The 16,701-nt window shown below is 31.5% G+C and overlaps 1 protein-coding gene across 6 annotated transcripts; it reads right to left on the bottom strand.

Moving 5' to 3' along the window:
• Positions 1 to 1,902: 1,902 nt before the first annotated feature.
• LOC112688143 lies at positions 1,903 to 15,996 on the bottom strand. 6 transcript variants are annotated; one of them, XM_025561201.1, is made up of 14 exons: positions 15,676 to 15,996; positions 13,289 to 13,393; positions 10,418 to 10,523; positions 10,253 to 10,344; positions 8,208 to 8,317; positions 7,955 to 8,077; positions 7,770 to 7,892; positions 6,957 to 7,103; positions 6,719 to 6,869; positions 4,282 to 4,426; positions 4,011 to 4,201; positions 3,746 to 3,934; positions 3,449 to 3,505; positions 1,903 to 2,387 (listed from the first exon to the last, which is right to left on the bottom strand). In XM_025561201.1, exons 1-14 carry the CDS (start codon positions 15,979 to 15,981, stop codon positions 2,154 to 2,156), a joined length of 2,079 nt encoding a protein of 692 aa, XP_025416986.1. In that variant the 5' UTR covers positions 15,982 to 15,996; the 3' UTR covers positions 1,903 to 2,153. The 6 variants fall into 6 exon arrangements, with proteins under 6 accessions (XP_025416986.1, XP_025416985.1, XP_025416988.1 ...); XM_025561200.1 differs by having other exon boundaries at positions 1,909 to 2,387; positions 6,719 to 6,887; XM_025561203.1 differs by lacking the exon at positions 3,449 to 3,505 and having other exon boundaries at positions 1,911 to 2,387; positions 6,719 to 6,887.
• Positions 15,997 to 16,701: the final 705 nt, after the last annotated feature.

The following is a 16,701-nucleotide window of genomic DNA, read 5'->3' on the forward strand; positions in this document are numbered from 1 at the left end:
GAACACCTACCTACCTACCGTTGTACGTAAACGTCACCGGATATATAAAATCCTTGTGACATCACTACGTCGTTATTTATAACTATTAGCATTGACTATAAATACTTACTATTTATAATCAATACTATTAGCAATGGCTTAAAATTATTATAATAACAAATTTAGTCTAAAAAGGATTGGATTTTGTAATTGATTGAATCCGTTAGTCGGAGTCCGTTGGTCAATTTCATTGCATTTTGTTTACAAGTGGTAAATTCATATTTCTTTATAAAATGAATACCAAGTATGTTATTTTATTTAAAAATATGTGATCAACCTTATAATACAAGAATAAACAATATACAATGATAAGAAATAATAGTATAAGCTCTGAGTAAACGAAGCTCAATTTAAGAGGGAAAATGAAGGGTCAGTGTTGACAATGCGTATAAAACGGACGATCGGTGAGTTAAGATAGTAGTTTGAGGAGGATAAGTGTATGTGGAACGGAACAGATGATCGTGTGCGGCGACAGGGGACATTAAACGAAACATGAGATAGTGATTCGTGACTGTCAATTTTAGAGGAAAGAAGATTAGAAAAAAATGCAATGTTAGCTGAGTGACGACGGTCAGCGAGACTCTCTAGAGAAAGTAGGCGTTGGATTGGTGTGTAGTCATGAGTTGGACAAGATATATTTAATTTGTAAGCAGCGTGACGGAGGAATTTTCTTTGAACCCTTTTAATCATACTACATGCAGAGGCGGTGGACGGGTCCCAGAATATGGTTCCATACTCAAGGAAAGGAAGAACTAAGGAACAGAAGAGAGTTTTTAATGAAGTGAGTAAGTGGAAATCTGAAGAGACACGATTTATGAAGCTAAACAGCTCAAGAGCCCAACAACAGATTATCTGGATATGTATATTAGGGCACAGGTTACGTGTTAGGGTAAATCCTAAATCTTTTACAGAATTATTGCAAATTTTCAAGGTGGTATTGTTGACGGAGTAAGTATAATTCAACGCAACATTAATACGACAAAAAGTAATTACTGAGCATTTAGGAACATTAAGAGCAAATCCCAAAGATTCATCCCATGACACTAATCAATGAAGGTCGTTTTGGAGTAGATGACAGTCAGAGATGGATTTGATACGGAGGAAGATTTTCATATCATCAGCAAATATAAGGAGTTTGGCATGTTGAAGGACGGAAGCGGCTGAGTTAACGAATAAAGCGAACAGAAGCGGAGAAAGAACAGCACTTTGTGGTACACCTGATGTTATGTTATTTATTTTATTTTCTTTGATGTACATTTTTGTTCATTTCAATAGACCTTAGAAGTGAATAATAATTTCCACTTTTATTTTGAATTGAAAAAATATTTTTTGCTGTAGTTATTAATTTTTAATGATTTTATTAACAGTTGATATTAAAAAGTTCTTGTCAAAAAAACAAAATTTAAGTAAACATGTGAAGATTATAACAGCAATTCTACAAAATGTTTGTAATCACAGAAACAACAGTTTTTTTTTTTATTGTCATGATAGTACAAATAGAGCCCATCAGTAATACTTTATAAAATGTAGAACTACAGTTTAGTAATGAAGTTTAATTTATTCACGAATAAGGTTTATTATGCATTTTCATTATTAATAATAACAATTATAGTTATTTTGTAAATTTTGAGTATATATCACTTATTTTGATGCTTAATAAAAACATTAACTTATAACTTAATTTAAAAAGATATAGTTAACTTATATGAGTTAAAAAATAATATAAAGATTCTTAGACTTGTATAAAATACAGGGTAATAAAGTATTTTAATAAGACTATTTTAAGAAAACTGATTAATATATAAACTATTTTTGATATATGATTCAAGCAGAGTAAATAATTTGTTTCTAAAAACTGTAGTATAATACTATGAGTAAATATTTTATTATTTTACGTAGGCTTACATCACGACCTACTCTAATTAAATGAACATTTTACTTAAAACACGAAAATACTTAAAAATAAATTAAATTGTTGAAATGCAAAAAAAAAAATACAACTAATAAATGTCAAGTTAATTTGGACAATCCGTATAAAAATAATATCATATTAGAGTTAAAAAAATGAATAATCATAAAAAGTATTTATATTATTTGATTATTGTATATTTTAATCAACGTAAATAATTTTGAATTTCAGCAATCTGTTCGTCAATTCTGTTTGACATGCCTTTAAAAGTAGACGGCGGCGGCCCGATCATTTGTACGAGCTGCGGCACGTCTTGTCTGGATATCTGACAAAATCTGGCCAACGATTTCATACACCTAAAACTGTGCTCTTCGTCGGGCTTGCTGTTGAAATACTGCAAGACAGCCATAGCAAGTTCCACGACCACATCATCGAATACCTTTAAATATTGTATTCAACTAAAATCATTTTCCGTGCCACAAATACATGATTAATAAGGAACATAACTTTTTCTAAATATACATTTTTTTTATTTCTATTTCAATTATACTTAAACATACGAAGAATCGATCTACAAGAGTCAAAACTAACATAATATAGTTTAAAGCAACAAGTAGCAAAGTCCGACTGTATCGCAAACTTACATATAAGTAAACACTACGCAGGAATGCCCAAGAGGCATATCATAAATGACAAAGCTATCATAATTTCACTGTTAAGGCGTCTTATGTCCACTTATATATGTGTATAAAATTTAATAAATATTTGTTATTAAATATAATCAACAGCTGGGATAAAAATAATCAACCAATAACAAAAACAAAACACGCAAAATCATACACACACACTAACATATTATAATTGAAATGGTATATAAGCCATAATATTAATAGATACTGTTTTATGGTTTACGATTTTAGTTATTACGATAAGTAACACATGCCAAATATGTAAGAACATAATATAAAGCCGTACAACATAACAATATTATGTTTAAGACCTACGGGTCTATTCAAATGTAAGAAATAAAAGCGAATCTTAAACTATTCGCATTAAGTTTATCGATTTTTCGGACCATTATAACATAAACATTATCCGACGAGTGGTCAATGAAAATGAAACACAGATAAAATGCACTGATGCATTTATTATATTATTCGATTATTGTAGATAAAATATGTTAGTTTTCCAACAAAAAATGTTGTTTCAAAAATCAAAAACCGTGCTCGTGTTAGATTTAAAAGTTGGACGCGATCGATGTATCGATTTTGTGTATCATTTGTTTTCCTAATAATTTGTCTTTTTGACTGATATATTTCCTGCGTAGAAAGTAAGTTGCGATATCAGTACAGATAAGAATGTAGATATTATTAAAGAAGATCATAAAGTTTATGATAATATAATATAATAAATATAGTAGAGAGAAACGCTCAGCACATTTACATACAATGCCACGAACAAATTATAATGGAGCGTTATTACATAATATATTATGTCTACCTTAGAAAATGATGCCGCGGGTAACAGCCTTCGAATGTTTTGGTTTTTTAACATTTTCTGAAAACAGTGAAACGAGACGGGGAAGTACGTGCACACGTCATTCAGCTACAGAATGGACAGTATGCACGTCAACGCGAAACACTACTATATTATTATGACCACACTACAACACATTATTACCAAAGGGATGACTTATTATATATTATGTACAATAATATTATATCTCCAACGATATACTTTTTTCCCGGTCTTACGTAGGTATAAAAATATCAAAGAAATACAGACCACAGTTTTTACCTCCTTGCAGGCCAAGTTGTGCACCAAAGCCGTTCCTCGATCTTGTAGCACCTTGTCCTCGGAAAGCAATGAATTGACCGCCACTTTGGTCGTCACCCGTATGTTGCTCACCGAACCGGAACCCAGCTGCCACTCGGATATGTACAGAAGCCATTCAGAAGTGGTACTGTGTTCGAACAGGTTACACATCTGAAACGGATTTGTATTCAATAATGTAACGGGTGATTCGAATGACCTGGCAAAGTGTGTGCTGTACAGTACTTACGAATAGCGCGAGCGCCAGTTGTTCGAGCAAAGGAAGCTTATCAAATCCGTTGGCGTAATTCATAAGGATGTGCTCTCTTCTGTCCTGGTGCAATACTAAAATAATGTCGTCTTTGAGTGCGGCCGCCGCAAGAATGTTCAACATCGTCTCGCGCACTTCTGAGACCAGTTGATCGTCGTTTAATAACCTGCCTGTATATATTGCACATTTTAACGAACGGTGGGGAGAACAAAAATCAAAAAATATAAATTTTATTATCATTCGTACTGACCGACAAACGAGAGGAATCCCTCTCCTAGAGCCCAAGAACCCTCGTTTTCCAACATGTATTGATCGAGTTCCGCAACGTATTGCATATCATCCGGATTTATACGGCCATCTATTAGACCAACTAATCGTTCCAATTCGTTTTGTACCTTAATAGACAAAAAATGTAATAAATTTAATAATAAATCCACATTGTAATAGGTACACGTACACGTAAGTAGACGGTTATAATGATAATGAATGGATATCGCTCGAAAATTAAACACTATTATGGATTATTATATTTTTGGAGTAATTTCAATCAAATATTTTTACAGGGTACTTTACATTGTATAATATACGGATCCCAAAGTATATAACACGTGTAACAATGCTAGAATAATTAATAAAATCTTAATTTATTCTAAAATATTCCAATAATAATAATTACACAACACTGTTCGGCTAAGCAGTGAAGGTCTATCATATCATTAATATTATTGTAATGATGGCAAAGAATGGGCACACCCAAAATGGACTCACAAAGGGTCTTAAAAAAAAATCTTATTTATAATTTATTAATGGAAAATAATTAACTAATACAAATATGTAAATATTTAATAATTTAATAATCTGGCGAAAAATTTCCTGACATTAATAATCTAGTAGAAGCCATGAGATGAAACTTGAAATCGATAAAATATTTAATATAAGCCCAAATCAAAAAACTAGAACTTAAGAGAAGACTTAAGAAGTGGATCCTTTTACTTATGGAATACAACTGTCATTGCGTAGTGTCTATACAAGAGTCTACATTTCGGCGACATGAAATTAGAATTTAAAATTTTATTTTTAAATCATCAATACCCATGTGTAAACAAACTGAACTCTTATCTTTACGTCGGTGTTGCCAAAATCTTCTAGCACCATCAGCACTAATTTTATCCAAAATACATGAAACCATCGTATGAAAAAATGTCCTTATCTTTATTTGTCTTAAGAATCGTTTTATACAAAATTTTGAAATAAAAAGTTTAAAAGTTATAAATAAAAATATGTGATAATTGATAATATTCAAACAGATTTTTTAAATCTAATAGACTGATTTTCTTTTTTAAATAAAGCTTCTACTTCTTGTAGTAGTAATTATACTGTAGAACTGTGAATAATTGTTACTAAAAATTACTAAAACTATTAGTGATAGGCAGAAGTGACTAATTCCTACCGACTTATTCAGTAGTACTGTATGACTAATTTAGTTACTCAGCGTGATATAATTAGTAATTGACTAATATTTTATTCGACAATCTCTTAATACGGGCGTAGGTAAATTGAGTCCTAAACAAATTTATATTTTTTTCGAAATTGTTTAACTGAGTTCCACGTATAAAATTTAAAGAGGTAAACTGAGTCCCTCGTATAACAGTAAAAGCGGTAAATTGAGTCTCGTCTAAAATATTTATTTTATGTATATTTATAATATTTATTAATGTATTAAATGTATTTAAATTATAAATATTATCGTTACATCGTTAAATATTATTATACTTCGCTCCGTATTATTACATTACGCGACATCTATATAAATACCTAACTATCTACAACAACGCTGGATGTGATATGTGATAATTGATAAATGTAAGTTTAACTATGTAGTATACTATTGTGTTAATATAATTAAAAGTTTGGTAAATAAAAAAAAACACCATTTCATCATATTTCAAATTACCGATTTAATTTTTATACAAGGGACTCAATTTACCGATTTCATTTTATATGAGGGACTCAATTTAGCTTCTTTTCTTTTTTTTTATTTAGGCGGGACTCAGTTTACCTATAATTAATAAAATGGGACTCAATTTACCAAACCCGATTAATACTACAACTGATGAAAAATTAAACAATTGGGCATTGTGATCAATAGAGAATATGTTAAAATAGTTGAATTTTGAAGATTTAATAGACACTAGCTACTACCAGATGTCGACGTAGACAGATATAATTAATAATTATATCCAAGTTTGAAGAATTTATGTTATTTATTTTATGTAGATATTAACTATAAATAAAAAAATATTCAAATTTTAAGAAATTATGTTTTATTATTTAAATAAAATGTGTTACTTAATTAATGTATATTTATAGTACATAAATGATAACTTAGTCTAATATTTTGGTTATTTAAGAGCGGCAATTTTTCACAGGCCTACAAGCGGGAAACATGTAAATACGCTCCTATATACAGGACCATTCGCCGAATTATCGAAATAATTTATTGCAGAAACGACATCGCCGAAATGTCACATTCCCCCTGTACAATTAATATTTAAAGAATTTAAGTTTCAATATTCCAGCAGTTTAAATGATTTAATTATAAATTTACTAAGGATATATTTACAGAATCGCTTTGTATGCATATTATATATAACTGTGATCCAATATTAACAGGTAATATAACCTACGTTTATGGTGTCTTGGAAAACTATGGGAGGGTCACGTTCTTTGCGCTTCAACTCTAGCTCTTTCTTTTCCATATCTTCGATGTCATTATCTATAACTGGCTGAACACCGTTCGCCACATTTACGCCGTTAGTTCCGTTTTCAGACATTTTTCTATAGTTATCACCGTATCTTTAAAGTTAAAATTACAACAATATGCATTTGATAATAATTAATTTCCGCCAACAGATCGTCATATACCTGCTAGAACTGGCAGCACCTGACTCGGTACAAAAACTGTCACTTAAATGTTTGCTCTTGTTCTTCTTCTTTTTCTTTCTTTTATCTCTCTTTTCTAATTTCTCATTTAATTTAATACGTTTTTCTTCTAATAACGCTGATTGTTTTCTGCCAATGGATAAATAGAAGATCAAAATAAATGATTACCTACACACACGATAAGCTTCAAGTTATTTTCACGCAGCTAAATATTGTTATTATATACAAATACTTAGGTATTTAGTGTATAAATAGATACACATGTAAAATGACTACAGTAGATATTAGGTATACCAAAATAACACGAGTTAATAATAAAATTACAGTTTATTAAATATAGCTACGTTTTATTTTCATCTCAAGTTTTACAGGTGGTAATTAAAATAATGAAATGGCATGAAATAACACAAGATGTACAATCGGAACAATCAAAATTGAACGATTATAGTTAACATAATATTGAGTTCAAATAAAATAGCTTTTATATTAATTTCAAATTTTGAGTAAAAAAAACAAAACACACTTTATATAAACAGCTTACAACTAAATAAAATATAGATAGCTTGAATTTGTTAATGGCCATAAGGCGTGGATGGAAGTGTTAGGTAGAGTGATCATTATTGATAATCATCTAAAACTGTAGATATCATTAATTTCTGAAACAACAAATCACACACAACACTTTTTGTTAATTCCTGAATAATAGTTAATTTATTTATTAAAATAAACGCAATTACAATTAAAAAGCTTAAAATAAAAATAATTAAATATTCATTAAAACTGTACACGTCATACCTGGCAGAATCGATATCGTTGTTAAGAGATTCAAAATCAGACGACGACCTAGTCAAGCCTGGGTGTACACCAATGTTGTTGGAAAAATATTCTAAAACGGGTTGCAATTGTTTACCAAAAGGACTAAAAAAAAAAATAATGTATTACTTCCGGACAGTTAAAAAAAAAAAGCACAAAATACATACGTGCTGAGAATTTCGTCTGGTAAGTTTAAAATATATTCTGGTATAGAATTTCCACATAAAAATTGACTTATTTCATTGGAAAAATTATTGCAGTTATGTCTTAATAAATTATATTTGTCTGCGCTACGGGTATAAAAAATAAAAAAAGAGTTTACACTTATTAATTGTATAAAACAACAACGATTATAGTTGTAGAACATAGTATTTGAAAGCACAAAACTACAATAATAGATAAATAAATAAATGTACTTACGAGAATGTGTCTTGTTCTAATCCACGTAAATACTCTTGAAATACGTCTTCCGGCAAACACGTTTTGCCCAAACTATGAGTACGTAATGGACTTCCCAAGGCTGTGGTACCCTATAACATTCAGAGGAATCGGCATAAGAGCTAAGCGAGAGTCAGATGTATTATTTCCACCGAAAATATGCAACGATTGGCTATGTCGTTCGACTAGGACTGTATTTTTAGATTGGACAGAGTAGGATTTAGTCGAATTGGAATGGTATCAAAATAGAGATATGTGAGATTGTCTTTCATAGACGTAACATTTAGCAAGGCACCAGAATAAAATTATTCATTCACGCTCGTGTATCTGAATACTTGATTTTAATATATTGTATTTACTGCGATTAATATTGATAATATTAGTAATAGATGGTTAATATGGTGACATTGGAATCATTGGAAAATGTTTTAATTTATCATTGTATAATACTCAATTCATTATTTATTTCAATCATATGTGTACAAATATTGAACAAAGAAATTTTTAGTGAAGAGGGATAAGATTCTCCCTGTCATTATGAATGACAAAACTTATGATTAAAATGATTTCTCGCAAAATTAAAATATAAACACTCATAAATAAAATACATCAAATTTTATAATTATAGTTTCTAACTTTCATTTATTCATAAAATAAATAGCTACACTTTTTAAAATAATTTTTAATGTATAATTAAAATTGAATATAATTTCAATTAATACATTTATACAATTAATAAAATTATTAAATTGTCAACAATTAATTAATCTATAGTTATTATTATTATATTAATCATTCAAATTAAAAAATTGTACGCATATCTTTTTTATTTTCAAATGTTTTATATAACAGTGACAATAAAATTAGATATTTTAATCGTTGGATTATTGCCAAACACAATTGCAATTACACTTCAGAGATAAATAGAGTTTTGTTTAAAATTTAAAATACATTTATCTATTTTTTATACAATTTTTATAATGAACCGAAACTATCTATATTTAATATAATTGTTAAAAACTTATTAAACACTTTACTAATTAATTTATATTTATAGTTCAAACATTGTATTTAAGGCTTTCATTATAATTTATAAAAAGTATAAGGTTGTTTCCCAATAAGTAAATATATTATTACTTGTTATAAATTAATTAATAACAGTATATATGTATATATGTTGAACAATTGTTTTTATTACTATAAATCATAGCAAATAAAAATGTTATAAAAAAAAAAATGGTTATTTAAATAGTAAGCAGTTATTAAATTTTTAAGATTAGGAATAAACATATATTAACAATAACTTTATTATAAATAATAAAAAAGTATTAATTCTTATTTCTTTTTACCAATACGTATTTAAAATATATAAATTAAATACTAATACAAAATAATATTATTTCTTCCTATTCCAGAAAAAAAACAAATACATGTCACTGTTGAATTAAATTCAAAATTATTATTTGAAAATATTTGTTAAAAAAAAACGTTGAATATACGTTGATTTAAAACTATTAAATAATAGTGAAAGAATTCTTAAATAGGATATATTCTATTATAATTAATGATTTGAACTTCATAAATAATTGAAATTATTATCTTGTAAAATTTACTAAATGGTAGTAAAAATATTGAAACCTTCTCAAAAAAAATTTCCGAGCATGCCCTTGTGTCATCAATTCAATATAATAATAATTATATTTCTGTTATCAATTGAATTGCTTATAAACTATTGTTTATATATAGTATAAGATAAATATAGGTTAGTTATTAAACCAAAAACTGACATTACATGATTTCTAAAATGTACAGTATAATGTTATAATATTCCACTGGAGAATATTTTTAGTGTTATGTTTTTGATTTTATAAATATTACACTTTACACTTAGATATAGCTGAATATTTAAGTTAATATGATTTTTATGATAGATCAAGAATGAGTGATCAGATCTCTGAGCCTGGTCAAAACTCCCTTAGACAGCACAGCACGTAAAACATGAATCATAACTGAAATAAAACACTTACTGGACTGCATACTGAGATCCCATTGGAACCAAAAAAATGTTCTTTACCAAACACCACAATCGCAGTGTGCCATATGCCCTCGATTGGCTTTTCTGTAAATAATAACTATCATGTGCATACACTATACGATATGATGGAGCACAACTCGTGCACTCAGTAACTTACGCAGTAAGGACTCTCCCAATGCCTTAGCCATACCACCGGTCAAGTCGTATACATACAGCAAGACTTCTTCGCCGGCTTCTCCCATCGCTGCACGTCTGAATTTAGGCTGAAAAACCAAAACGTCAAACAATTATTATCAAAAACACCGATACCATCAACAACAACAATAATAGCACATCGGGTACCGAGTTGTTGCGTTGGGCGTGCGCGAAGAGAGCTGATTTATCGCACGAAGTCAATCATTAGTGCGAGCGCGTGCGCGCGTAAAAAAACCGAAAACGGATGGCCGACGGACGTTGGACGTTTACCAAGGAATGTTTGCGTCCGTCGGATAGATTATTAACAACGGAATTTCCGTACATACCTTCGGCGGTGTGCCGTGTATTGAAAGTGGTCGGTGAAAGAGAACGGATTTCGGACCGGATCGTCGTCTGACAAGAGCGTCGAGAGCGGCGCGACGAAAATCGGTTTATCTTAACTCGCGCTCGGACGGAGTCGACGACGGTGTGATCGTACCGCGGACTCGGGAAAACAATATCGGAAAGATTGCGGATCGCAGTTGAACACAAAGACCGAATGACGGCGGCCGAGGTGATATGCGAAAAATTGAATGGACCGTAATCAGGGCGCGATCACACACCTACGAAGCTCCAAGGACCTTGTATAACCGTATCGCTATTATTGCGCGCCAAAATATACACGTGCCGTCGCCACCGACACAGCCATAAACAGCAATAATGCCATTGCATCATAATACTGCGCATAATACCGCGCGCATACGAGTGCATTACGTGCAGTGTCTTTTTCAGACACTTCTCCGGGCGGGAGGGGGGGGGGTACTGAGCCTTGCCGGCAAATGTCCAAAAGCCCCTCTCCTCTGGAAAAATTCGAAGAACAACAAAGAAATATCAAATATTAGAAAAATTTAATTTTGATATCACGGCGAATGCCCTGGAATCATCAAATCACGAGTTAACGTCATTCTTTGTACATACAATTATTTTTACCGATGGAAATCAGTAATCAGTTATTGCTTGGATTATATTGTGTTGGTAGACTTGAGTAAAATATTTTTTAAAAGTATTTAAAATAAATACTCGAATACTTACAAAAAATAGTATTCCGAATATGTATTCATATACATTATACAAATTGTATTCCGAATACATTATTTAGAATACTTTTAAAATATTTCTAGTTTTCATACTGTAAAAATAATAGATGTCCACTAAACAGAAATATTTGAAATTGTAGGCTAAATATATGTTATTTTATTGTATTTTTATATTACATAACTGTTATAGTTTATGGTTTACAACAATAATAAATACCTGATATTAGCTTATACAAGATAGGGTATAGTTAATAGTAAGTTAATAGTAATAAAATCATTTAAAAAAGATGATTTAGCGGTATTCGAAATACAGTATTCAGAATACTCGTTATAAGTATTCAAAATATTTTCAAAAAAAGTATTTAAAAAATATTCGAAATATTTAAAAAGTATTCTGAATACTACCCAAATCTGTGTGTTGCGTGGTAGATTAATAAATGCAGCTAAGAAAAATCAACGAATTCGGTTCCTTTAGAAAATTTAGAAACTTTTGTTTCTAAATTAAGGTTGAAGGATTTTGTTTTATGTATATTTAACTAGACTCAAAACGTATTTAAAAACGAACGTTAATGTATAATAATACTGCGTGTGTGTTAAGCTTGTTAAAATTCGTATATTCAATCAAATCGTTCGCATTTATAAAATAACGGACAAAGGTAACTCCCGCCATTGTCAGTATTATTTATAATTGTGAAAAATATAGTTAAACACAAAAATATATTTTCCTTGCCGTAATACAAACGAACACCGATCTTTTCGAACGGCCTCCCGGAGAAAACTGTCCGAAAGAAACACTGATCACATACCACGTTTGACGTGGTCGCAAATAAAGCGTCGGGCTGTGCGGAGTCTTCTACTTCGTTCGTCAGCCCCGCGACTACGTTGATAAAATAAATATTTAGTACAGTGACTACGGGTCGCAGCTGCTACAACATCGTCGTGCACTCGCCTTGAACGAACACGTACCTCGAATCCTGATTATTGTAAATAAAATACAATACGTAAACAAATTACGGGCAGGTAACGATTCGGTGGGCGTACGATACGAAAAGTGAAATATTATCGCGCGTCCGCCGTGGCTGAATGTGTGCATAGGATTTAATTGTAAAAAATTATATTTTACGGTTTTTTTTTTAATTACTATTCACGGGTGCCCATACCACATGTTCGAAATTATTAGGTCGACACCCGCAGTATGCTATGATTTATCATTGTTTACACTATTGTCCATACGGCTCTGTGCGACACGGTCTCGAAATGGCCGGGAACAAATGTATTACACGTACAATTTTGTTTTTATTTTCTTCCTGCAAATAATTTGTTTTTTTCAGAAAATGTTCATAAACATGCACCAAAATGTATCGACTTGCACAGTTTATATTATATGAACTGCTTCTGCTTATTCGTTTAGCATCCCGATATTATGAAAGACACATTATGCAATTTTTTATCTTGATATCGTGAAACGTGTAGATTTGTTTTTTTCGTCATTTATATAGTTTAAAAAGTCACGGTTTTACGAATATCCCGATATTGTAAAAATAATTGTAATATAAAGAATTTTTCAAATGTGTTAACAATCTAGTTTAGGAGTCGTTTCATAATATTAGAGGCGTAACGGAAAATAAGACATTCAATTTTTATAATATTAAGTGGATAAAGTTCATAATTGTATATTCATATCAAATGTGCATTATATGATTTAATGATATTTTATTTAAAATTATTTACATGGTACATTTAAAAACTTTCCATACCTTTTTTTGACGGCTGATATCAGCCAATTTTGACGGATGTTTGAACGGCCAACCCACTGACTTTTTAAAGTTGAAACATGACTTGATCCCATCCAAATTATGATCCTGAATATATATAAATATATATTATATGAATCGCAGTGACTTACCATATTGAACCATTTTTATATATTTCATTATAAAATAAATGGCATCAGTGGCGTACGCAGAGTGAGCTAACGAACTGAAGTCTTCCCCTCACCCCAATGACCAACATAATTGTTATTTGTTTTTATATTATATTTATTCACAATTGAAGATAGTATCTTAAAATCACGGTTAAATCTGTGTAGATAACCGTGCTTAAAATGTTAATCATGTATTTACATTTTGCTTAATTATTTCAATTTGCAACCATAGTACATAGATATCTATGATTGAAATTGAACTGATGTTACCAACAATCAAAGTATCGTTAGGTTCTTCAACTACACTAGAGAGAACATTTTCAATATTTAAACGTTTAAAATCATACTTAAGATCAATTATAACAGAAGAACGTTTTAATGGATTAACAATATCAAATATTAACAAAAGAGAAGAACTTATCGAATTTGAAGTTCTACAATCATTTTCAAAAACCTCAACTAAACGGCTATAATTATTAGATTGAACAAAATAAAAATTTATTTTATGGCTATTATTTTTATAATTATATATTTTTTATATATTTTATTTTTATTTTATGCTTAAATTTAAGTAAGAACTAAGAAAGTACCTTCTTTATTTTTAAACTCAATCATCTGACCATTCAATAATTATTTATTTTAATATACCATTACGTTTCGTTTAGTCACATATTTTAATTTTTATTTTTATGGATTTAAAAAAAAATAATGGAGTTGGGTTGCAAATTCATAAAGGTAACAATAATAATGAAATTATAATAATATCTAAGTGTAACAATTGAATAGCGACTTAAATAATAGCGGCAGCAACCAATAGAAAATGTCCACGATGACGCTTCCAAATGATATACATATGTTGAAAATAATCGAACTACCGAACTTGAAACTTGAACTTGGATTGTTAATCGAATATCGAATCGATAGTATTGTGATTTTGTTTGTTGTAAAATTTTAATAAAATGTTAATTTTAACGTGTTATTATTCTTATAACAAACACAAATTTTAGAAGGCTTAATATTTAATTGATTATTTTTTAATATTATTTTATAAAAATATACTCAAATTACACGCTATGTGATATTTGAAATATATGGTAGAGGAAGGCGGTAATAAAAATTTTTTTTGCTATTACGTTTCGTGTTCACGTATACTTTAAAACGAATAAAAATTCATAGAATGTCCAAATTTTAATTTTAATAGCCTTAAGTCTGTAGCTTGCCAAAAAAAAAAAAAAAAAACTTTTCAGTACATCGAATCGCATCTAGGGGTACACTCGCTATCACTAAACGTTATTATCTGTTAAAAATATCGAGTCCAGGTGATACACAATAAGCCAAAAATATGTTATCTAACATATTGGTGGCTTTGAAAGGTCATAAGTTGTATGTTAATTTTTTTTCGAAATCATTTTATAAGTCTATCAAGTTAACCTAACTTGAGGCAACTTTTCCGCATTTGGTCAAGTATTACACGAGTCGAATACCATATCATAAACATGTATTTTTGGCACTCTAATCGTTGTTTTCTCTGCAGTTTTTTTAGTGCGTATTATACAATAACCGGAGACAACAGTAAATGGGACATACCATAAATGTTTTTTCATATTCTAAAATGTTAATTATTAAACCGAAAGATATAACAAGTTCGGACTTTTAATTTTGGTCAAATACATTTTAATTTGGTATCGAAGTTTTCATTCAATTAACAACTATTATTAAGTTCATCACAACATAATTATTTAAAAAAACAATAATTGTTTTTTTTGTTGTTTTTATAATTATTATACACTACCTTGAGAGAACCAATTGTTACGCGTGGAGTTCAATAAATAATGTGAAGAATTTTCGGACCTATGACTAATGGCCGAGGAAAAACGAAGAGTTACCGTACCGAAAACCGGACACCGTCGAAGCAATGAGAGATATGAGACTAACAAAGGGGCAGGGCACGCTTATGTTGGGTACGATACGTTAGGGATGACTCGGGGCTTGAGTCGAGATAATTTATTTTTATAGGTAGTATTATTTACAGGACTTGGGGGTTTTGACAAAACGTAAAAAAAAAAAAAAAAATTGAAAATCTTGATTTGCCACGAGAACCACCATAAAAGCGCTGACACAAAAACGGTGGGAGGGGTGGGTGGAACGTGGAGTGAAAGTGTTTTCGCCGTCTCTAAACGTTGCCCGCCACCGGTTTACCTAGGAAAAAAAAAGGTTTACCAAGAGTTCGCAGGTAGGCACGTCGCTCAGCGTCTGAAATCTGGCCACGTGTTGGATGAACTTGAAGATGAACCGGTCGTAATCGTCCGACGCGTCCGAACGACCGGTGGCCCGCAGAAGCAAGCAGCACGCGATCAGGAGACGCATATCGTAGCGACCAGGTCGATGGCGGTGAAACGTTTTCGGGTTGATGGGGCGGTGCTTTCCGGTCGAACCGACGGACGCCGTTGAAATGCGCGTACGGCCCAGAGACGGTTGCCGAAACCGTTCGGCGTTGTCGCGCACATGCGGCAACTGATCAAACATTTGCGACGCGATCGTTTTTTCCGGGCAAGACGATAACCGTTACGGCGATGACGAAGAGCGTGTTTTAATGTACAAAGTACGTGGCACTAGTGCCTTCTCCCCCCCCCCCCCCAGCAGGCTTAACGAGAAGGGGGGAAGGTTTGATCCCCCGGGCCCGGGAAACAAGTGACTAGAAATTGTTTAAAAAATTAAACACAACTATCGATAAGCGTTTAAAGAACACCGTAGACAAAAAAATTAAGATACACATCAAGATATAAGCCACCGGGCCCGGGTTTCTCTCTTCGCGTGCCAGTGATAATTGAATGCTACCCGTTGGTGGTGGGTGATCGCGTCACTGACCAAACACATTCTCATTACGACCGTAGTGACAGCAGTTGATTTTCCCAGTACGTTCCTCTGCGGGAGAGCAGCACGTCTATGAACCACGATGGTAGACGATTTCATTGAAGTGTTCCGTCCGGTGAAAACTACTGAGAATATGTTCTGACGATGAACGGAAAACAGTAACGAATAATAACGATCGGCGGGACGTGGAAGCGTCGTGTTGCCGCATGGTTTAGTTGTTTATCGCAGAATGCAGCTGGGTGCGCGGAATCAATCCGTCGCGTACCTACGTTGACGAACGAATTCGAACGTATTAAACCGTACGGATCTCGACCGATGGAAGAATTGCAGTCGAGACGGTGGCGAATACAAGGGGGTTGAAGGGGTCAGATC

This window comes from Sipha flava, unplaced genomic scaffold, assembly GCF_003268045.1.
Source record: "Sipha flava isolate LNK unplaced genomic scaffold, YSA_version1 37_pilon_pilon, whole genome shotgun sequence".
NCBI lineage: Eukaryota > Metazoa > Arthropoda > Insecta > Hemiptera > Aphididae > Sipha > Sipha flava.